The following is a 24,780-nucleotide window of genomic DNA, read 5'->3' as shown; positions in this document are numbered from 1 at the left end:
GCGAGTCACATGGTACACTAATATGTAGTGTCTGCACCGACATTACAATGGTATCTGTATTTTAACATGGTCGGCATTATGATCATGACTGTTTATTAAAATTGTCGGCATTTCAGCTGTCATTATGTACCCGTCAGGATATTGACCATTGGCATTTCAATTGATGGTAAATCATACTGAACCCCCTTGGGGGATCGAGCAATCCGTAGACAGGGATATAGCTCTGCGTCGTTATTTTAGTGCAGTTGATACTTTTGTCTGTGTATATGGTTTATGCCTGATCGGCACTGATAGAAGCACACAATGAAACAGGCTATAAAACACCAGAAACGGGTCAGCAGTGACAGGTAGCGTCTGAGCCACACAGACAGGCAGAATTTCACACAGCGCTTTTTTCTGCTGTCTTGTTAGGAAGTAATGAGCCTGAGGGCCAGGCTCGAATCTGGAAGGATAGTCACCTCTCCGGGAGAGAACCGGGCTCGGAGAACAGTAACAGAAGAAGCCTTTGAAGATTCCGCAGCGGTTCCATCAGCATTCACAGATATATTTTATACTCAGATAATACAGAGCCTGATGACATGGCTGATGGCTCCAAACCGTCGCTGACATATTCATATTACCAATATTTATTCCTAAGTAAGCGAATGCTCTTAACATATTTTGCGCTCCAATTTCCATAAACATATCGCTCTTTCATCTGGCTACATCCATTTGGAGGATCTGAAGGGAAATATTTATGGTAGTGATTTGGGAGTAATACCAGCAGACGCACATTATAAGTACAGTAAATAGACATGAAAGATGCTCATTTCCTACCTCCAAATTTACAGATGTGTCCGCCAACAGCCTGGCGTACGTGAGTTGGCAAGTCCCATCACGTCCGGTTCTAGACTTTGTGGAGGTTGGCGTGAAAGTTTCCATGGGCAGAAAAAGAAAATCTAAAGAAAATAGTTTGTGGGGTTGTGGTGTGACAGGGGCTGCCATGATGGGATGTATGTGTAGTTCTTGTGGCTCCAGGCATCAGGTGCTACATCTTTAAAAGGGTCAGGATGGCCTGCATCCCAATCGGAGTGTGCAGATAAGATTGTAGAATTAAAGTGAATGGACTACGCCAGGGGTGCCCAAAGCGGTCCACGAGATTTCCCAACAGTTCATGTTTACCAGACCACTCCTGGATCGGTAGAATGTCAGTTAGGACTGAATGCAGCACCTTTCAAAATGTGTCAGTTAGTAATAACTACACCTGTGCACCAGGTAAGGGGTCTGGGAAATGTGACAGTAATAACTACACCTGTGCACCAGGTAAGGGGTCTGGGAAATGTGACAGTAATAACTACACCTGTGCACCAGGTAAGGGGTCTGGGAAATGTGACAGTAATAACTACACCTGTGCACCAGGTAAGGGGTCTGGGAAATGTGACAGTAATAACTACACCTGTGCACCAGGTAAGGGGTCTGGGAAATGTGACAGTAATAACTACACCTGTGCACCAGGTAAGGGGCCTGGGAAACACAAACTGTTGGTAGACCTCGTGGACCGGTTTGGCCACCTATGGTGAATGAGAACACCATCAATATTGTAATTTGGAAAATCACGTGTGCTCTGCAAGTGACCCGCCATCAGTAGAAGTTGGGCTGAAGATGATCACAAAGAAATATTAAAGATATTTCATAAGGGAATAACTAAACCCAAATGTATCCCACAACCTTTCACTGATGGAAACAAGTGTTCAGGGGACTAGTAGACAAGCGTTCCATGAGCTGACCAGAGGTGAATCTAGCTCTCGTCCTGCCTGGATATTTTTGGATACCATTGATAACCCTGGTCGCGCAACCCAGGTCTTGTTCACACTATAGGGAGGAGGCAGCATCAGCTCCAAGGGCTGCCTCCTCCCCCGCCCCACCCTCCCATTGATGTCAGCAACCCAGCTTATTACCGGGTCACTGCGGGAGCTTTACCTCGCAAATGCTGGGGCACTCCCGGGACGGACCTGTTTCCAAATCTCAGGTGCGACCCAGCATTTGCGATATGAAAGGGGTATTAATCAGCCCAAATAATTTAGACGCAGTGGATGCACTGGTTCAGGTCCCCTGCCTACTGATGTGTCCCCATAAATCTAGCCTCACGGGTGTGGTTCATAAAGTCAAATGTCAAAAGGTCAACGCACTGGAAGGTCGACATGAATTTCTCTAGGTCTCTATGTTGATATGTACCACTACGCTCAGCATACGATTATATTTATTCCTCTTAGCCAACAGAAATGGTAAAGTATAAACACAGAAATGGTAAAGTATAAACAAGTCTGCAAAAAAAAATGAAAAATCATGTCAACCTTGTTTTTGCTTGTGTGGACCTAATGCATTTTGACTTTTTTTCAGGTGTCGACCTTTTGACTGGTTTATTTTAAACTCGATAATTCAGGAACCATCTCCACTGCTATGTGAACATTCAAAAACTTTCCATTGAATAAAGGTGCCCACACACTAGAATGATTTTTTTTGCAGAAAAAAAAAAAAATAGCTGATATCGGTCGGATGCGCGCTCCCACAGATCTTTTGCTCCATCTTCTGATCTTACATGCTGCATGAAAGATCATAAGATGTAGCAAAAGATCCATAGGAACGCACATGGGATCTTAAGATAAATCTTAGGAGAATATGTGCGACTTGCCTGAAATCTTTTGTCCAGGACGGACAAAAAAGATTTCAAGGCTAATTTATGCGCACATCTTAAGATCGCAGATTTTTCTAGTGTGTGGGTACCTTTACTCTGTTTTGGCTGATGAGGAATGACTGCCCCCTAGTGTCTAACAGCAGATATGTAACTGTCACAACACACAGCAAAGACAGGTTTCTGTAATCTTTATTGTACAATTCAAGATAAGAAACATTCCATACAAAGACATATTGTGGCTAAGATGATTCCCTGAAAAGCCATTTAGTGCAGTCAAACTCTGTTCGCTGCAAAGTTTTACACAACAGTAGCTACATTACGCATCACCTCAAATAACAGAGGTGCTACATCGCCAAATAAAACCTACAAAGGGGATAAAAAATACAAACATTTCTAATCTTATGCTGCATGCAGACTTTTAACCTGCCTCGCTCGAACTTTGGTGGCACTACAAGTACCAGCCTAACCTGTCAAAAAGACAACTATCAAAATATGATTTGATATAAACCATTGCATAAGATGAAATACAACTGTACTCTCCAATGACTTATTGCAGTTCATTACACTGCAAACAAATATGCACTTGTAACAATGCGATAGGAGTGATTTGCTCCTAAGGCCATTTGTTCGGTCTTGCTAGAATTCCACACATTGAAAAAATGTGGATGAGATTGCTGTGGTGGTTCCGCGTTATCACACATACATCTGGGGAAGTGGTCATAGGAATCAAGAGGTTCAACTAAATACAGGACAACTGCAAAGCTCTGTTCCATTGTATGCAGTTGATAGGTAGACAGGTAGACAATAGGTCATGTAGAAGGTTGACAAGCAACAACAACATCAACAAAAAAAAGGTCAACTAAAAAAGCAGACGTAGCAATGGTCATCATGGGTTTATTTTTTATTTTGTTTGTTTTGGACGTTGAGTCCATCTGGATAGTAAATTGTGCTGAGCATAGTGGTAGTAGAGCAAAAACTCTTGCCTTATGCATTGCGACCATGCGAGGGTATGTGCCACAGTAATTGAGGTTGATCTTTACATGTGACGACCATTTCTGCGTTGACCTTGTGGATATTGACCACTTGGGTCAACCTATTGACTATCTACCTAGACACGGGCTACCATTAAGACCGTAACCCCTTTAATAAGCATGTAACAAATCCAGTAGCGGCTGCAGCACAGTTAAAATTCAAATAGGGAGCCGCACAACTGGCAGTTGGTGTGATTGTTCTGAAGCTCCCACCTCTGGATCCGCCAATGGATAAATCTAAAACAATATATTTTGTTATCAAGAACAAACCTCACTAGGAATAATTGGCTCCATTAGACAAATATGGATATAGAACACTTACAGTAAATAGTAGTGAACATCTAATTAAATTCCTTTATCCACTTCTACCATGTAAACTTGTGGCTATAGCCTATGTACCATAACAGAATAAGAGGACCAAAACTTCTAATTAAAACGGGCTGTCCATTGGTCCTTTAAAAAAAAAAAAAAAAAAGTTTCGAAATTAAATGTTACAGCTTCCGTAAACTACCATTCCCCTCTGGCAATATTTGGGTTCCTTCCCCAGATTCGGGGATACACGCAATGGCTGGCATAATCTTCACGTGTGCAACGATCAGTGGAATTTATCAGAGCCCATTGGACTAATCACACAGTATGACACGGATCTACATGCAGAGGTTGGTTTACAAGAAAAAGTTTTTTTTAAATAAAACATATTAGGAAAAAAAGAACCATGCAACATTTCCGTTATAGTTTCAGAATAAATCTGAGTTTTTCTTCTGTATGTTTACCGTGAATGATCTGTAGAGAAGAACCTCGGCATTAACTGCAGCGGAACTGGTGGGACAACTTTCAAAAATAAACTGGGAGCACCAAGAGGAAAAGGGTAATGAAAATATATGTATTTGGGGGTTTGAACGTGGAAACCCAACATATTCAATTCTTTTCGGGGGATAAAGTATCCAATGAAAAAAAAAGGGATAAAAATTGCAACAATCGCGCTTGCCAAGGGAGGTCTCCAGGGTACACACAGGGAGGAGGGTTTCCAGTAAACGCTGCTCACACTATAGCATACTGTGCATATAAAAGTTCTCTTATTTTAAAATAGTCCTCACAGAGGCACCCCTCTAAACCGATCCGTCCCGTCTCCGTCTGTAAACAAAAAGGTCATGCTTTAGTAAAGATGATTCATTATATATTTGGATACCTGATTACTTAGGAGCAATCCATGGCTTCGGAATATGAAATGTTGTCCACAACTCACCCTGCGGACAGCTACCACGTTGTTACAGACAAGGACGCCCCCAACGAACTCTGCCTGGATCCCCTCCCTCAGGAGGACTTGCTTGAAGTCAGACAATCTAGGCTCGTTCATAAACACAGACTGATGTCCGAGAATCTGTCCAGAAAATCAATGACCGATTAGTGCCAGCCCCAATGATCACCATGTTACTTGTCAACAAAGTTCTACCATTCAAAATAATAAATCTGCGTCTAAGCAATACATCTTTACTGTACGGTGGATTTCTTGGATGAGTAGTTATCATGGCAGCTCTCACCCACTACCAGAGTTACAGAGAAGCAGCGCCGGGCTTACAGAATGACTTCCGGCAAATGAACCTGGTCTGAGGCCTCGGTTCTGGGGGTTGTGAAACCCCTGCATATTGCCGGAAAATGTAGGCACCAAACCATGTGGCTTTGTAACTACTCTCAATGTCCATCTGTTTTACTTTGGCTTTGTGGAAAAACATTGCTTGCAGTCCGATGTCTTATAGTTTAAGCGTTCGGTTCCTGGCGGGTTGCAGGTAGTTTGGAGTTAGCAATCCCACCAGAAATCCGCCGCTTCGTAATTATACCGCCCTAGTTCCACTGTTGTCACATTGCACCAATTACAAAAAAATGACAATGAGTGGACCAGTTGACCAAAGCAACCAATTAGCTTCCAGGTAGAATTAACCAAGGGCATTCTATAAAGTGTTAGGTACAAGCTTATTGGTGGTTATGGACAACTCTTCCGTCGGTCCAACTCTGCACAGTTTTCATGGCTAGATACATCAATTCCTTAGGGTATTAAACGCTGCTAAGAAAGGATGGGGACAAAGTTGTTTTTCTTACAATACGATCAATACACCACAAACACACTTAATTGGGTGATTCTGGGTGACTCGCTAAGCAGTGAAAAATCGCTGCTTAGTGAGCCATCTAACACAGCCTGCTGGGCGAGCGAATTCCCCCTCCCCTCCCGCTGCTTTGCTAATTAATGTTTTGCATATACATCCATTCATAGGGTAGTTCACGGGAGCGAAATTGACTTGACTGACCAATATTTGCGCTGTCCCGGTACTAGAATGGGGCAGATGGCTGATGTCAGCACGCCTGCGTTTGCATGGGGAAGCCCAGTGGTTTCCTGGGCGCACCTGGAAACGATGGGCATCCCCATGTGCACATCTCCTGCCCGCATCGATTCCCCCCCCCCGCCCGTGTGAACACCAAAGGGGTCCGCACAGAAGCCCTGCACATAGGCACATGCGCAGAGTGTAAACATCGGTCACCGATGCGAATACGCCGGGGACCGAACAGATTAGAATGAGGGCCTTAATGCAATGAGAGGTGTTTTGATGACTGAACTCTACAGGCTGAATGAGACATTAACTGCCCCCTAGTGGATGCATAACATAACTGCAAACCTCATTGCTTGGCAATGGTTCGAGTGTAGGAATGATTTCGCTTTCTTCTGAAAACTCCTTGTCATCATCACCAAACAGGCTCTTTATGACTCTCTGCTGAGCAATGGCGCTGGCATCGACCGCCGGAGTGTCCACTTGCATTTCGGAGTCGTCCCCATCGTCCTTCAATTCCCCTTCCTCCAGGATGACCCCTGTGTCCACCTTTGATACGCGCATGTCTAGCGCGCCATCTATCCACGCTAGCTCTGTGTCTTTAGCTTTGCAGAACTTCAGGGAGCTGACGAGGGAGTCTTTCAACCGGACCTGTTCAGATAAAGCAGTCACCGGGAATTACAGAGCCGGTCGTTGGGTGTTCTAACAAATACGATTAGATACAATGCAAAACAATTTGGGGTAAACTTGCCAAAGACTCTAAAAAAAAAAAAGAGCAGAGATGATATCGCCCATAGCAACAATCAGGTTATGTTTATTATTTTCTTGGGAAATGATAGACAGAATCTGATTGGTTGCTATGGGCAACCCCAGTTTATTTTTAAATGCTTTAATAAATTGACCGCTTTGATTGTGAAGCGGCAGAGAGGAAATTAAATATTAAAAATAGAATGTTTTATATGCAAACGAAACGATAAAAGGAACACCTATAATTCTACAGAAGAATTTGGATCGCTTGGTTGACCACTAGTGGTCAAAAGGTTGACACAAGCAAAGTGTCGGCGGGAGTTTTTTCTTTTTGTGTGTGTCTCTTTTTGTCGACATGGACACCGTATAAGTGTACCGTGTCCCCTTGCATGGCTTGCCATGCTTTGGGCACAGTGCCCCATCGCGTTCGGCACACATTCTACCTCCGCGTCTACTGGGATGGTAAAGTATGAACAAGGGATTTAACCCCTTCCTGACAGAGCCAGTTTTTGCGTTCCTGACAGAGCCCTTTTTTTCAAATCTGACATGTATCACTTAAGTGGGGATAACTTTTTTTTGCTTTTACTTATCCCAGTGATTTTGAGATTGTTTTCTCGTGACACATTGTACTTCAAATTAGTGGTAAATTTGGGTCGATACAGTCTGTGTTTTTTTGTGAAAAATACCAAAATGTCGTAAAAAAATGGAAAATTTAGCAATTTGCTAAATGTTAAATTTTCTGCTTGTGAGACAAATAATCATACCACTCAAAATAGTTAATAACTAACAGACCATATGTCTACTTTATGTTTCCATCATTATTTCAACTTCCTTTTAATTTTTTTGGACACTAGGAGGCTTACAATATGAATAGCAAATTCTCAAATTTTCAAGAAAATTTCAAACACTGATTTTTTTAGGGACCAGTTCAGTTCTGATGTGACTTTGAGGGACTTGTATGTGAGACACCCCCATAAATGATACCATTTCAAAAACTGCACCCCTCACAGTATTCAAAACAGCATTTTGGAAGTTTGTTAACCCTTTAGGTGTTTCACAGGAATTAAAACAAAGTGTAGGTGAAATTTCAAAATTTCATTTTTTTTGCAGATTTGCAATTTTAATACATTTTTCTAAGGAACACAGTACATTTTACTAGAGAAATGTGACTAAAAATTGATTCCCCCAATTCTTTTGTTTTCATAAATATCCTATATGTGGCCCTAGTGTGCACGTTGACCAAACCACAGGCTTCATAATAGAAGGAGCACCTACTTGATTTTGGAGCCTCCTTTTTATGAGATTATTTTTTAGGCACCATGTAGGTTTCTAGGCACCATAAGATGCTAAAATTTAGGAACCCCCCCACAAGTGACCCCATTTTGCAAACTACACCCCTCAGGGAATTCATCTAGGGGTATAGTGTACATTTCAAACCCCCAGGGGTTTCACCAATTGTGGTACAACTGGGCAGTGAAAATGAAAAATTAAATTTTTTACACAAAAATGCAGTTCTGGCTCAAAATTTTTCATTTTCAGAAGGTATGAAGGAGAAAAAGCACCCCAAAATCTGTGCCCCAATTTCTCCCGAGTACGGCAATGCCTCACATGTGACCAAAAAATACCATTTGGGTGCATGGCAGGACTCAGAAGGGAAGGAGTGATTTTTGGATTTTGCAGCTCAGATTCTGGTGGAATTTTGGTGGGTGCTATGTCGCATTAGCAAGACCCCCCAAGCACCAATACAGTGGAACCCCCCCACAAGTGACCCCATTTTGCAAACTACACCCCTCAGGGAATTCATCTAGGGGTATAGTGTACATTTCAAACCCCCAGGGGTTTCACCAATTTTGATACAACTGGGCAGTGAAAATGAAAAATTACATTTTTTACACAAAAATGCAGTTCTGGCTCAAAATTTTTCATTTTCACAAGGAATGAAGGAGACAAAGCACCCCAAAATCTGTGCCCCAATTTCTCCCGAGTACGGCAATGCCTCACATGTGACCAAAAAATACCATTTGGGTGCATGGCAGGACTCAGAAAGGAAGGAGTGATTTTTGGATTTTGCAGCTCAGATTCTGGTGGAATGTTGGTGGGTGCTATGCTGCATTAGCAAGACCCCCCAAGCACCAATACAGTGGAACCCCCCCACAAGTGACCCCATTTTGCAAACTACACCCCTCAGGGAATTCATCTAGGGGTATAGTGTACATTTCAAACCCCCAGGGGTTTCACCAATTTTGATACAACTGGGCAGTGAAAATGAAAAATTACATTTTTTTACACAAAAATGCAGTTCTGGCTCAAAATTTTTCATTTTCAGAAGGTATGAAGGAGAAAAAGCACCCCAAAATCTGTGCCCCAATTTCTCCCGAGTACGGCAATGCCTCACATGTGACCAAAAAATACCATTTGGGTGCATGGCAGGACTCAGAAGGGAAGGAGTGATTTTTGGATTTTGCAGCTCAGATTCTGGTGGAATTTTGGTGGGTGCTATGTCGCATTAGCAAGACCCCCCAAGCACCAATACAGTGGAACCCCCCCACAAGTGACCCCATTTTGCAAACTACACCCCTCAGGGAATTCATCTAGGGGTATAGTGTACATTTCAAACCCCCAGGGGTTTCACCAATTTTGATACAACTGGGCAGTGAAAATGAAAAATTACATTTTTTTACACAAAAATGCAGTTCTGGCTCAAAATTTTTCATTTTCATAAGGTATGAAGGAGAAAAAGCACCCCAAAATCTGTGCCCCAATTTCTCCCGAGTATGGCAATGCCTCATATGTGACCAAAAAATTCCAGTTGGGTGCATGGCAGGACTCAGAAGGGAAGGAGTGATTTTTGGTGGTGGAATGTTGGTGGGTGCTATGTCGCATTAGCAAGACCCCCAAAGCACCAATACAGTGGAACCCCCCCACAAGTGACCCCATTTTGCAAACTACACCCCTCAGGGAATTCATCTAGGGGTATAGTGTACATTTCAAACCCCCAGGGGTTTCACCAATTTTGATACAACTGGGCAGTGAAAATGAAAAATTACATTTTTTTACACAAAAATGCAGTTCTGGCTCAAAATTTTTCATTTTCAGAAGGTATGAAGGAGAAAAAGCACCCCAAAATCTGTGCCCCAATTTCTCCCGAGTACGGCAATGCCTCATGTGTGACCAAAAAGTGGCAGGACTCAGAAGGGAAGGAGTGATATTTGGATTTTGCAGCACAAATTCTGGTGGAATGTTGGTGGGTGCTATGTCGCATTAGCAAGACCCCCAAAGCACCAATACAGTGGAACCCCCCCACAAGTGACCCCATTTTGCAAACTACACCCCTCAGGGAATTCATCTAGGGGTATAGTGTACATTTCAAACCCCCAGGGGTTTCACCAATTGTGGTACAACTGGGCAGTGAAAATGAAAAATTAAATTTTTTTACACAAAAATGCAGTTCTGGCTCAAAATTTTTCATTTTCAGAAGGTATGAAGGAGAAAAAGCACCCCAAAATCTGTGCCCCAATTTCTCCCGAGTATGGCAATGCCTCATATGTGACCAAAAAATACCAGTTGGGTGCATGGCAGGACTCAGAAGGGAAGGAGTGATTTTTGGTGGTGGAATGTTGGTGGGTGCTATGTCGCATTAGCAAGACCCCCAAAGCACCAATACAGTGGAACCCCCCCACAAGTGACCCCATTTTGCAAACTACACCCCTCAGGGAATTCATCTAGGGGTATAGTGTACATTTCAAACCCCCAGGGGTTTCACCAATTTTGATACAACTGGGCAGTGAAAATGAAAAATTACATTTTTTTACACAAAAATGCAGTTCTGGCTCAAAATTTTTCATTTTCAGAAGGTATGAAGGAGAAAAAGCACCCCAAAATCTGTGCCCCAATTTCTCCCGAGTACGGCAATGCCTCATGTGTGACCAAAAAGTGGCAGGACTCAGAAGGGAAGGAGTGATATTTGGATTTTGCAGCACAAATTCTGGTGGAATGTTGGTGGGTGCTATGTCGCATTAGCAAGACCCCCAAAGCACCAATACAGTGGAACCCCCCCACAAGTGACCCCATTTTGCAAACTACACCCCTCAGGGAATTCATCTAGGGGTATAGTGTACATTTCAAACCCCCAGGGGTTTCACCAATTGTGGTACAACTGGGCAGTGAAAATGAAAAATTAAATTTTTTTACACAAAAATGCAGTTCTGGCTCAAAATTTTTCATTTTCAGAAGGTATGAAGGAGAAAAAGCACCCCAAAATCTGTGCCCCAATTTCTCCCGAGTATGGCAATGCCTCATATGTGACCAAAAAATACCAGTTGGGTGCATGGCAGGACTCAGAAGGGAAGGAGTGATTTTTGGATTTTGCAGCTCAGATTCTGGTGGAATGAATGGTGGGTGCTATGTGGCATTAGCAAGACCCCCGAAGCACGGTGAAATGATGAACCTAATAATCCATAGATGTGTGGTATATTTTAAAACACTCCTTTATACATAGGCCGGGTTTGTCGGGGCAAGTTTCACAGTGGAAAATAGTTTCCTTTCTTATTCCCTTTTTATAGCAAACTTTGCACCTTTTTTGTGTCCTGCCCTTTCTTGCAGTGGAGGGGATTTCGTTCGGAAAATGCTGCCCTGGTACAATACGGGGGCCAGTACTAGAAGTACTGGGGCCCTCTGCCTGCTGGTTCCCAAATACTAGGCCCTTTATGACTTCCTCTTGAAAGTGCATAAATGTCCCCCTCTGGCCGGTAGAACGGAATAGCACGTAAGCGTTATACAGTGCCATCTGGATGATATACACGGCCAGCTTCTTGTACCAGATTTTTGTTTTCCGCAGGGCACTGTACGGCTTCAGTACCTGATCTGAAAGATCCACTCCGCCCATGTACCTATTGTAATCCAGGATACAATTAGGTTTTGAGGTGTGGGTACTGGTACCTCGTACAGGGACGGAGGTGGTACTGTCTCCGTGAATTGTTGTCAGTATAAGGACATCCCTCTTGTCCTTATATTTGACCAACAACATATTTTCGGTGCATATTCCCCTGCTTTCACCCCTTCTCATTACTTGGGCAATGTGCGTTTTTGGGAGGCCTCTTTGGTTCTTGCGCACAGTACCGCAAGCTGCTGTACCTCTTGAACCAAGGGCCTTAAACAGGGGGATGCTAGTGTAAAAGTTATCCACATAGAGGTGATAACCTTTATCCAGGAAGGGGTGCACTAAATCCCAGACAATTTTTCCACTAACACCTACGAGGGAGGGGGGGCATTCTGGCGGTTCAATTCTTGAATCCTTCCCTTCATATACCCTAAACCTGTGAGTGTACCCTGAGGTGCTTTCACACAGCTTATACATTTTTATGCCATACCTTGCCCTCTTACTGGGAAGGTACTGGCGGAATTTAACCCTTCCTTTAAAATGTATAAGGGACTCGTCTATGCAAATGAATTTATCTGGGATGTACATCTCTTCAAATTTGGCACTGAAATGATCAATGACCGGCCTGACTTTGAATAGCCGGTCAAAGGTGGGATCATCTCTGGGTGGGCACTGTGCATTATCGTTGTAATGCAAAAATTTAAGGATCGTCTCAAATCGAGCCCGGGGCATGGCCATACGGTAAAATGGGGTGCTGTACAGAACATCTGTACTCCAATATTGCCTAATTTCTGGCTTTTTTACTATGCCCATATGAAACACCAGACCCCAAAACGTCATCATCTCTACTGCATCTACAGGGGTCCACCTAGCAAATGATGATGTGGGGTTTTGAGCAATAAACTGCTGGGCATATAAATTAGTTTGGTCCACCATTAAATTTATAAAATCATCAGAGAAAAATAATTTGAAAAAGTCAATTTCTCTGAGACCTGTGGAATCAAATTGGATTCCTGGCATGGCCAAAAACTCAGGAACCTGGGGCTCAAAATTGTCTGGTGGTGGGGTCCATACGAGATCAATTATTGGGGGGTGGGTCTCAGCTGCTCTACGGGGGCGTCTTTGAGGGGGTCCCTCATCACCAGAGGAGGAAGAGGAGCTTAAGACGAATCCTTCAAATTCCCCGCTTGCATCACTGGCTGTGTCAGAGTCAGAAGCAAGCATGGCATATGCCTCCTCCGCTGAATACATTCTTCTGGATGACTGGGATGACATTTGGGATGACATTTGGGATGACATTTTTGTGTTACTGGTAGTGAAATGTTTCAACACGTGTATAGTGTAGGGGGGGGTACAAACTTTATTTCAACCCGGGGGGTATGTAGTGTGTAGTGTGTATGTAGTGCAGAAAAAAAAAAATACTTTATACAAAAAAAAAAAATTGAAGGGGTTAAAAAAAAAAAAAAAAAAGGTCCTGCGCCAAAAATTGAGCACAGATGTTGGTCAGTAACGTCCGTCACTGAACAGCGCTCAAAGGCAACAGGAATTTGATCAAAAAAAAAATAAAAAATAGATCAACCCTGTGCCGAAAAAGATGATCAGTGATGTACGTCACTGATCAGCGCACAGTGGCCACAGGACACCCACAAAATCACAGTGTGTGTAAAAAAAAAATTAAAAAAGCCCCACAGCAGCCTCTAAAAAAAAAAGGTGATCAGTGATGCGACACTGATTACCAGTGAGGGGCAGCAGGTGCACAACCTTTGGTGCAACTGACAGTGCAACTGGCAGGTATATATAAAAAAAAAAAACCTCTGCACCCCCAAAAAGTTGCTGATCACCTCAGATATAGTGATCAGCACAAAAGGCGGGGGCAGCAGACACAAAATTTAGCACTCTCTATCACTCTCTGTCACTATCTCTCTCTATATCTCACTATCTATCACTCTATGACACTGCAGCAGCAGCACTGACAGTTATATATATGAAAAATAACCCCTGCACCCCCAAAAAGTTGCTGGGGGTGCACAAAAGGGGGGCAGCAGACACAAAATATAGCAGTCTATCACTCTCTGTCACTATCTCTCTCTATCTCTCACTATCTATCACTCTATGACACTGCAGCAGCAGCACTGACAGGTATATATATATATATATATATATATATATATATATATATATATATATATATATATATATATATATATATATATATATATATATATATATATATATAAAAAACCCTGCGCCCCCAAAAAGTTGCTGATCAGTTAATTTATACTGATCAGCACAAAAGGGGGGGCAGCAGTCAGTTATATAAAAAAAATATATAGCACAATCTGTCACTATCTCTCTCTCTCTCTCTCTCTCTCTCTCTCTCTCTCTATCTCTCTATCTCTAACTCTATTACACTGCAGCAGCACAAAATATAGCACTCTCTGTCACTAGGCCTCTCTATCTCTCTCTCTCTCTCTATCTAATAACTCGCAGCAGCACAACACAGCACAGGATGTCACAAGAGGAAGCAAGATCCAGGCAGTGATCAGGTAAGTATTTAGCAAGGTTCTGGTCAGTAAATGGCGACAGCTGGGCACGGTGACCGCACTGCACGCTATTCCAGACCGGAATGGCGTCTGCAGTGCAGTCACCGTTAGTTTAAACCCCCCTCCATGGCTGTGATTGGTCCGTCAGTCCGACGAACCAATCACGGCCTTTGGGGGCGGGCGGGGTGAGGTGGGGTGACACCAGTGTCACCCTTACACCCCGCGGTGATTGGTGCTGTACTTTACAGCACCAATCACCTCCGATCCCGTGTCACCGGCGAACGTTATTCGCCGGTGACACAGAAAACGCTGTGAATGGCTGTTCACACTGAACAGCCAATCACAGCGATCGCCGACGGGGGGGCGGCATCGCAGCCCCCCCTGGGCATGCAGGGACATGTCTGCTGTCAGGGACAGCAGACATCGTCCCTCTGTCACTGCGTCTCTAGACGCAGTGACAGTTTGAAGTCATGACGTATATATACGTCATGTGTCGGGAAGTACTTTTCCGGCCATGACGTATATATACGTCAAATGTCGGGAAGGGGTTAAAAAAAAAAAACCTACACACTGTCAAACGAAGGGCCGCGTACCCTACAGAAAAAGCACAAACTGTGTGTTACCTGGTAAATGTGAGTTTCACTTGTTGCATCCACAGTTTCATGAAGTTTTGGGGTGTAAACTTTAATATCTTTGCCCCCAAAAGCCCTACAGGCCTCTGCGAGATCCAGGCTGGCGTCGGGAGGCCCATGCACAATTACCAGCTGACGAGGCTTCATCTGGTTAATGATCTTCTTGATGGAATCTCCGTCTGATCGCCCCTCGTAGTCAATGTACGTGACCCTTGCCCTGTAGATATTCACATATTGAAGAGTTCTATGTAGTTCTGTACGGCCTTACTAGATAAAGCGGAAGGTAATTCCACAGTGCTCCCGACTGGTAGGACCAGCATTGAGAGAAATGTAGTGCTCACTCACTTGATCTCCATTGGCTCCGTTGCCGAGACACATTTTGTGGGCACATCGGATAAATCTTGGTCCATTGGTTCTTCCCCATTTGTCATTCCAGATTCCAACTTATTCTTCTCCTCCTCTGTCGCCTGAAGCTCCGGCACCAAGAAGTCTTCAGGCCTTCAATGAATAAAACAATGAATAATCTTAGGATTTATGTGCTTTTATATGTATATGCCACAACCTTAACTGATATCAACAAAGGTCAAAAAGCAACCAACAAAACACTTAGGAGCCCCGTACTTTATTATTTCACCGTATTCGTCCCATTTGACGCGCTCTTCGGGAGCTGGGAACATGGGATACGACTTTTTGGCCTGTTTGAAGAAACTTCCTTTCCTGCTGTTTTCGTTCTTCATCATGAGGTCATGTTTGGCCTTGTGGGACACGGGCTGATCGATGTCTTCTTCCACGTCGCTCTCATCACTGGAATCAATGTCCGCCCTGAGAGGAGGATGAGGGACATTGGTCACAATCTGGTGACAATGAAACTGGAAACATAGGGGGTGATTCAGGTTGGCTCACTAAGCAGCGTAAATTTGCTGCTTAGCGAGCCATCTAACGCTCCCCACCAGGCAAGCTAATGTCAACCGTACGGCCCGCGAACATCCCGCCGCATTGCATGTGAGCGTACCAGGGCGAAATCATTCAGTGGTCGCCAACCATCGATAGTTTTTTTCCTGTTCGCAAATATACGTCAGTCATGACTGACCTATATTTGTAGCGTCCGGCTCTGAGAACAGGGGCCATCAGCCACTCGCCCCTGGCAGGCAGCTGCCTGCCTACGTTCCATTGGGGACAGCCACCGTTTCTGTGGGCATGGCAAGGAAACGCTGGGCGTCCCCCATGCGGAAACCCCCTGCTCGCCTCCATCCCACCCCTACCTGTGCGAACGCCTCGGAGACGGAGTAAAACATCGGTCCCCGGTACGAATACGCCGGGGACCACACGTTACTGAACCGGGCCCATATTGCGGTCACAGTACGTACTCTTTGGACTGTTCCAGTTTCTTTGCCGCCTCTTTTTTTAGTTTTTCTTTCTCCAGATATTCTTCAAGTTCCTTTCCTTCCAGCTTCACGCGTTTCCTAAGCTGGAAACAATAGAAAAAAAACCTCACGTCATCTACAAAGCATATATAACTAATCATCATGTATAGAGTAGATACTCCTAAAATGGGGTAGGTGCTGTTAGGTCGACTGTCAAAAGTTTGACAGTGAAAAGGTAGACACACCAAGTTTGACATGCATTAGGTCGACATAAAAAAGTTCAGAGTGGAAAAAAGTAGACGTGGATTTTTTAACTTTTTCGGTGTCTGTCGCCATCGGTCAACAATGACACCGTATAAGTCTACCCCTGTTCTCGCCATGCTCCCTCTATGAACAATGGGATAGGAAAGTATGAACAAGTCGGTTTAAAAAAATAAATAAAAAAAAATCATGAAAAATACACTTTTTTTTTACCATGTCAACCCAATGACCTTTTTCATGTAATTGACCTTTTGACCATCAACGTAATGACCGCATCCCCCATCACTGCAGCCATGTACTAATCGCACCCTGCTTGTGTCCTAGTTGTATGTTACCTCCATATCTATGACTCGCTCGGCGGGGTTATCAATTAGGTAGCGAGTGAGGGTTCCGGGGTTGGTCCTGTAGGTGAGGATGACCGAGTTTTTGGGATCTTGACACCACTGGATGAAGAGCTCCCTGGAGAAGCCACACTCCAGGTCCGGCTGGCTGGCAAGAACCACTTTTGGACTGGGGACACGAGAGAGGTCAGCAAAACCGTGGCACAAGGAGAGGTGACGGAACTGGAAGGGGTTGTTCCTCTTGTCTTCGAAACATCTCATGAGCTTGTCGCTCATCCACTCCACCTGTAACATGAGCAGCCATTGCAAAGAAGGGTTGTAACATGAGCGCACACTACAAATAATGAACGGACCTCACTGAAAGGCCATATTTGTTAGTACCTAGAAACAATGGAAATTTTTTTAGACGTGGGCACCGAGTGAAAGCACCAGCGCTCTAGGAAGTAGCAGGCAGTGTTCCACAAATGTTAGTTCAGTGCAAAAACTTTGCTATATGGATCAATACAGAATACACCAAACACCTGAATTAGCAACCACTGCATAACGTATTAGTTGCCCCAAGGAAATTTATGTTGTGAAATCAGGATGTACATTATGACTGGGGAGGCCAATGCTGGGGGGTGCCGGTCGGGATCCCAACTGTCAAAATACCGACAGCCGGGTTCCCGACTGCCACCGGATATTTTCCACGACCCCCATAGAGGGAGAATAGAAGGGGCTTAGTTGCGCTCACCATGCTGTCTGGGTCCGACGTTGGGCTAATGACTGTCAGGATCCCGGCTGTCGGACCCCTGTACCACACCCATGCTGAGGCATTTTTTTTTCAATCCTAGGTTTCGAAATTGAAAAAAAAAAAAGAACAGAAAAAAAAAAAACCCCAGCGTCTGACCTCCTAGCATTAGACTGCGTATGCGCATTCTAATCCCAAAATCCCAGGATTGTAAACTCCCAGCAAGTATAATCAGCAGTCTAAGAATGATCCATTACAGCACTTCTCCAACTGTTTAAAGAGAACATTATTGGATAACGGAGACTCACCTGGGACTTTGAGAACTCGACCACGTTGTAGCTGACGTTATTTAGCAGGGCGAGGGAGTACACCCCGAGTCCAGCGTCTTTGGTTCTCCAAATCTGGTCAAGGAGCTGTGCTAGCTCCAGGACCCTCCCAGCAGTGTCCACAGCAATTAACACATTCCCATCTCCACGCAAGGTCTCCAGGACATTGGCTGCAGAGCATACACAAGGTGATAGATACAGTATGTGTTGTATTATGTACACAACCACCATCTACAGCGGAGACTTTCTAATCTTCCCCCTTTCCCATGTTTTGAATTTTAACCATGGATTGTAAACCGTGCTAGCCACCAACTAAACCGTGCTAGACACAGAAGCTAAACCCTGAATATGTTTATGCATTCACAATGCGCTCGAAGCGGAGCGCTAAGTTGGTGTTAAATTGCGCACCTGCAACTTTTTGGCACATTTTTCTGTTTTGTGTACAAGACCAGGACTCCTTATACAGACAGAAGAGGGGAATACATACTCAGCAGCTGCTCATCTCTCTGCTTCCTCCTGGGCTGCACGTATGTGGCATTAAAGCAATCCGTGATGAGCAGGGAAGGTCGGCTGATCATCTCCAAAGAACAGCCATTTAAATGTCTGGAACAGAAAAGAACCACCGTGACATTGGGCCTTATTTTGGTTCACTCTTTCTGACAAAATCCTTCTTAGATGGACAAAACTATGTGCACTGCAGGGGGGCAGATGTAAAATGTGCAGAGAGAATTAGATTTGGGTGAGTTATTTTGTTTCTGTGAAGGGAAACTACTGGCTGCTTTATTTTTACACTGCAATATAGATCTCACTTTGAAGTAAAACCCCACCCAAATCTAATTATATCTGCACAAGTTACATCTGCCCCACCTGCAGTGCACATGGTTTTGCCCATCTAAGAAGGATTTTGTCAGAAAGAGTGAACTAAAATAAGGCCCATTGTGTACGCGACAAGGAAACAGTTACAGCAAAACCCTAAAAAAGCTTCGGTCTCTGTCCCGGTCAACTTACATTTCTCGCTTGTGATTGAAGTCAACTGCGTAAACAATCTCCTCCTCCCCGTCCTTCACGATTTTCCATATGGTCCCGCCAATCATGTGACCGGCCGGTAACGGCGTGATGGACAAACCGTGACCTTTCCCTGCATGGAGGCACAATTTACAAATTAGTTAAACGTTTTTACAGATACAGCGAGCTTTCAGTCATGAGATAGATAGATTACTGCAGAAGCTGCAAAATACTCTGCATGTGAGGTTATGACAACACGCAAGTACCAGGGAAGAGGCTCCAGGGTGACTGTGCACCTCTCCAGGCAGCCCACAAAGGGGAAGGTGGCTGTGCACCTCTCCGGGCCCCAGGGTGGCTGTGCACCTCTCCAGGTTGCCACCAGAGCACCAACTGTCACACACTTGGCCTTCTGCTGTTGAACTGTACACACATTGCTCATTACAGCCCTGGTTCTCTTATTAGGGCCCAATAGTGTAATGCTTTCTTTTTATTTTACTAGAAAAATAACAGTCTGACCAGCTGCTGAGTTACAGAATCCCAGAAACGTGAAAGATTTTTTAGGAGCGGTATAATTACCCACGGTCACTGACCATGTGTAACTGCTTCCTTGGCAGCCATCAGTGTGTCGCGGCTTATCAGGGATTTTCTCTTGAAAATGGGGCTGCGGCTGGGGAAAACACAAGGGTTTCACTGAACCTGTGTGTTTTTGATGGGCTGCCACATGGGTCTGGCACTTTCACACTAATCCCGGGCCGCCCATTATACAGAGGGTGGCCTGGGTTTAACCATTCTTATAACCTGGGTCCAACTGCCAGGTTGGTCAACCCGGGTTATAAGGTGTAGTGTTTTAACAATGCACCTCATCTTGGGTCCACCTGGCAATTACCTGGGTTACTTTTGCGATATGGAAGGGGTATGTTTGTATATGGAGCAGAACAGAACTTGTATAGGGAAACAGCTGTGCCGGTTACATTGTAGCACTTCCGGTACAGATTTGGAGACTCTGTTGCGCACACACAGATATACAAGTGTATGTTGAATTAATCTGCAGTCTCCAAGTGCCTATTAGCTGCACTGGGCTGAGACTAAGCCCCATACACACTGGACGATATTATAAACAATTTAATTTAGAAAGGGGGCTTCTGAGTGATATTGTTAACAATATTGTCTAGTGCATTGGTAGCCAACTCCAGTCCTCGAGAACTACCAACAGTTAACGTTTTCCAGGTCTCCTCACAGAATCACAAGTGAAGTAATTAGCTCCATCTGTGGATCTTTTATAATGTGTCAGTCCGTAACGAATGCACCTTTGCAGCAGCTAGGTGGCCTGGAAAATGTGAACTGTTGGTAGCTCTCGAGGACTGGAGTTTGATACCACTGGCCTAGTGTGTACACTCAATATTGTTAATGATGCGAGCTCCTGTGCATTATTAATGACCCCCTGCCTCCTCCTGCATATTCAGGCGAGGGAGGTCCACGTTAACGATGGCCATGCTGCAGCTGCTTCCCGGACAGCACTGGCAAGTTTGTATGCCCTTGCCGGCACCCTGTCGACTATCAGTGTTGCCGGCGAGTCAGTTATTGTGTATATAAAGAGAAACCCGACCACAGGCATTTTACAGTACCTTTTAAATGTACAATTTGGGAAAATTTCAGCTGCTGTATCTTATCAAATGCAGAATCCACATCATCCAGAGTGTACAAGTTGAAATCCTCTGTATTGTGCCGAGACTGAAACAAGAAAAGGTTATGTGAGACTTACCCCTTGAAGCAAAAATGACAGAGATAGTGGGAAACGTGCAGAAACAATACAGACCTGGTACAGATCATACATGAACATCTGCCCCATCTTGTACACAGGGATGGTGGCATAAATAGCACAGTTTAATCCCATCTTCCCCACGGCGTAGGGGAGAGCTCCCAGGTGCAGGGGATCTGGGTGCGAGAGGAGAACTGCATCTATCTGATGCACATATCTGTGGATACATGAAAAGTGAATAGGATTAAAGAAGGTTTTCCACTTATACACAACTACATTATTAATCATTTCCCTTAACAAGCAGCACGTAACTTAATGTTTGTAGTATTTCCTGTTTGTGACGCCAATAATGCATCTGCATGAAGCCCATCAATCAGGCTGGGCTGCTATGAATATTCAGGAGCATTAATGGGATTGACAACAGCTTACATCCTGCTAGGCGCGTGCTTGCTTGTGTGTTCTGAGGAAACATCCCGCTGCCACCTTTCAGTAAACTGGTAGAATGATCACTTGAGGAGATTAGTGTCACAAGAACGTCTGCTCACACCAACAACCAAGTTAAATAAAGCTCAAGGCCTTAAAGGGGAATTACACTACAAATATCTCCATTCTCCTTTAGTACTACTTGGCACCTTTCATAGCTGGCGAGATCATGAACACTGGTGCTAGCAGTAGCAAAGGTGGACACAGATCACAGCTTTATGTAAGTGCACACAGCTAAATACAGAGGAGATGTTAGTGTATCAGTGGAGGGTCCCACACCCAAGTATTGGAGTAGGGGATTCTTAAAACTTTCAATTGTGTGGGACAGAAAGGGAGAAGTTTTATCATGAGGAATGATTTGTGTATTAGTAACTATGGGGTAGATGTTTGAAGAAATGATGAGAGGAGAAGTGAGCCAGAGGAGAAGTGGCCCATGGCAACCAATCAGATGCTCTGTATAATTCTATATTATGCAAATTACAAATGTTACTTCAGTGCTGATTGGTTGCCATGTGCCACTTCTCCTCCATTATCATTGCTTCATACATCTACCCCTGTGTTTTGTAGTTTTCATTTTATTTAAGCTTTGCTTGTGTTTTTTAGAACTAGGGTCCTAGTCACTTAAACCTATAGTGAAAACAAATGACATTTACCAGATTTATTGAAGGTGAGATGTTGCCCATAGCAACCAGAATGTACTTATTTATTTAGCACCTTCTGTAAGATAGTAGATATAATCTGATTGGTTGCCCATAGCAACATCCCATCTTCAATAGAACGCTTAGTAAATAAACTTTAAAACTTTTGATTCAGTCTCAGGTGTAGTGTACCTGATTTTGGGAATGGAACACATCCCTGTGTGTGTGTGTGTTTTTTTTACTCCCGAAAAAGTATCTTTTTAGCAATATTCCCCTTACATTAAGGCCGGTTCCAGACCAGATTGCTGGGCTATGAATTCGCAGCACAATCTTTATCGAACGACTATGCATGGACTCCTTATTTTATATATATTTGCTGGTAGCAGGCATTTGGGGGCAGCACCCAACCATTTAATGGGAGTGTCAGGAAAAAACTGTAGGTGCGGACACTTGTCCAGCTCCAGCCCCAACCAGTCTGTTATATCGCAGCCGCCGAGTAAGTCCATGGCTACTCAGACACTGCACACAGTGGTGAAAGCAATCAATGGGGAGTGTGCAGCAAATGGCTTTGCCTGTTCTACACGGCCGTTAAAAGACCGCATTTGCAGGCTTGCACATGGGCAGGTTTTCACTCTGAAGGGGAGGGCGGCAATCGGATTGCGGGGCTCTGCTTTTTAACAGCCCTGTGATCGGATATGAATCAGGCCCCTACTCCGCTATCCATACACTGATGAGTTATAACTGCCCTAGACCCTTGAAGATCTCAGATGACAGGCATCCCTATGGCACATTTCTAACTAACCCTTTATGAGCTGATGAGTCTAGAACCCCTCCACCTTGGATCGCTTATCAATGCACTCAGCAATCCTAATACACAGGTCCTTGGCTTCAGAGGACTGATGACTGCAGATTTATCAGTCCTCTGAAACCAATTTAACTTATAAGAAGACGCTTCCTGCTGATACTGGAAGTAGAGAAACCATCGTTCCTACTGAAGAATCCCAGAAGATTAGTTAGCACTTCTAGTTTCTCTTTTGTGATCTTAGGTCGGAGAGGTGAAATCCCATTATGCACCTTATTCTGGTTCGCAGGCCCGCGTACATTTGCACAGGGCCGATGTTTTTGCATTGCGCATGTGCATACACTTGGTGTGTGCGCCCACAGCGATCATGCTTGCAAATGGGAATATGGGAACGCCCAGCGATAATGGGGAAAATCACTGGGCTGAAAAACGCTCAGTGCATACACATTGCAGGCTCTAAGGAAAGCAATCCACCCCGCCGCGCATCTGTTGGTAATTCAAATGAATGTAAGATGAATGGCCGGGCCAGCGCTGATGTGGTTATTTATTCACGGTAAAACCCATCTCACAAGACAAGCGGAGGAGGCGTACTTTTTAATGGATTCAATGATATCCATGGAGAAATTCTCATCCCAGCCACAATCCAATAGAAAGCGAAACTCATCAACCTGCAACAGGTAACAGAGGGCGGACTCCTCCTGCGCTCCGGAGAGCGTGGTCAGCTTAATGATGGACGTCATTGTTACAGGTCCTGCAAAGGAGTTAGAAATCAATAAGTAACCTTAGATGTCCAATAGCAGTATCAGTGCTGAAGAGTACAATCACAGGACTCAGAAATAAATGTTATGCCTGGTACACACCAGGACGACTAGGGCCCGATCCCCTCAATCTAGATCCAATTCCGACCAATTGGATGTAGATTGTAGGTAGATTGGGCCCTTTTTTTCCCTGTTGTGGTCCGAACCCGATCAGATGCGCGGCCCCGCGGGTCGGTCGTTATTCAGATCCTATCTGCTGCAGGTAGGTTCTGAAGAACGACCATACAGCCAGGTGCGGGTCGCCATCGGATCGGACCCGCTCACGGTGCACATCGTGAGCGGGTCATGCCCCCCCTGCATCACCGTGAGCAGGTCGGACGAGACACTGACGACCCGCTCACGATGTGCATCGTGAGCGGGTCGTCGTGGTGTGTACCCTACATTACACTGATCAGTTAGCTCCTATCCATGCTCTCAGTGTTAGGTTGGACCGGCCCCACTTCTTGTATGCATCAGTCACTGGATGTGCAAAGTTTACAGGAGCCCCTATTCTTTCACCTCTGCACTCACAACACATGACTGACCCTACACCCCTGCACTCACCTAGCCCCCCTCCATGTACACAGCACCCCCTAACCCCTAGACCCCCTCCATGTTCACAGCACCCCCTAACCCCTAGACCGCCCCCCATGCTCACAGTACCCACCTAACCTCTAGACCCCCCCATGCTCACAGTACCCACCTAACCTCTAGACCCCCCCATGCTCACAGCACCCCACTAACCCCAAGACCCCCGGGCTCACAACACCAACTTGCCCTACACCCCCGGGCTCACAGCACCCAGCTAACCCCTACGCCCCCGGGCTCACAGCACCCACCAAACCCCTACGCCCTCGGGCTCACAGCACCCACCAAACCCCTACGCCCTCGGGCTCACAGCACCCACCAAACCCCTACGCCCCCGGGCTCACAGCTTCCACCAAACCCCTACGCCCCCGGGCTCACAGCACCCACCAAACCCCTACGCCCCCGGGCTAACAGCACCCACCAAACCCTTACACCCCCGGGCTCACAGCACCCACCAAACCCTACACCATCGGGCTCACAGCACCCATCTAATCCCTAGACCCGGACTCCCAGTTTCCATCTGTCCTTATGGCACTGTACTTGAGATGCACACCCATCCTCAATTAGGGTTGCCAGGCTCATCCTGCCCCATGGTTCTCCCCCGCCGGCATGATCTGCCTCCTCTGACCTGTGCCTGTCTCCGGGTCACTGCTTCACCTGCTCTGTACCAGCAGCCGTCAGGCAGAGAGACGCGAAGACTGTCCCCGGGCACTGAGCCACCTCACCCCATGTATCGGCTGCAGCAACTCTCAGTCCGCGGCCCAAGTTACTGCCCGGCTCCCGCCTGCGCACTGGCCTCACAGCCACACTGCGCATGACCGGAAGCTGGCTCAGTCCATCCGTGTCCCAGCCAGGGAGG

The 24,780-nt window shown here is 45.1% G+C and overlaps 1 protein-coding gene across 2 annotated transcripts; it reads right to left on the bottom strand.

Moving 5' to 3' along the window:
• Positions 1 to 2,845: 2,845 nt before the first annotated feature.
• CPSF2 (cleavage and polyadenylation specific factor 2) lies at positions 2,846 to 24,754 on the bottom strand. Of its 2 annotated transcripts, none has more exons than XM_083167390.1 (15): positions 24,692 to 24,754; positions 23,128 to 23,287; positions 20,671 to 20,830; positions 20,480 to 20,585; positions 18,858 to 18,987; positions 18,337 to 18,452; positions 17,832 to 18,019; positions 16,788 to 17,078; positions 16,195 to 16,295; positions 15,449 to 15,649; positions 15,173 to 15,325; positions 14,819 to 15,044; positions 6,375 to 6,677; positions 4,952 to 5,086; positions 2,846 to 4,839 (listed from the first exon to the last, which is right to left on the bottom strand). In XM_083167390.1, the coding sequence occupies exons 1-15, from the start codon at positions 24,735 to 24,737 to the stop codon at positions 4,747 to 4,749; spliced, it is 2,409 nt and encodes an 802-aa protein (XP_083023516.1). In that variant the 5' UTR covers positions 24,738 to 24,754; the 3' UTR covers positions 2,846 to 4,746. The 2 variants fall into 2 exon arrangements, with proteins under 2 accessions (XP_083023516.1, XP_083023517.1); XM_083167391.1 differs by having other exon boundaries at positions 24,550 to 24,751.
• Between the last annotated feature and the right edge of the window lie 26 nt (positions 24,755 to 24,780).

The sequence above is a fragment of the Crinia signifera genome, chromosome 12 (assembly GCF_055691185.1).
Source record: "Crinia signifera chromosome 12, ASM5569118v1, whole genome shotgun sequence".
Classification (NCBI taxonomy): domain Eukaryota; kingdom Metazoa; phylum Chordata; class Amphibia; order Anura; family Myobatrachidae; genus Crinia; species Crinia signifera.
The sequence above is the reverse complement of the archived record's forward strand: the minus strand, read 5'-3'. Positions and strand labels throughout refer to the sequence as shown.

What these genes read in the sequence shown, in the direction of transcription:
- CPSF2 (XM_083167390.1), bottom strand. Translation starts at nt 24,737, where the DNA reads ATGCGCAGTGTGGCTGTGAGGCCAGTGCGCAGGCGGGAGCCGGGCA. An exon ending in CCAAATTGTACATTTAAAAG is followed by an intron (nt 18,988 to 20,479) that starts GTACTGTAAAAT and finishes GCCTCCATGCAG; the next exon opens with GGAAAGGTCACGGTTTGTCC. An exon ending in ACGGAGCCAATGGAGATCAA is followed by an intron (nt 15,045 to 15,172) that starts GTGAGTGAGCAC and finishes GAATATCTACAG; the next exon opens with GGCAAGGGTCACGTACATTG.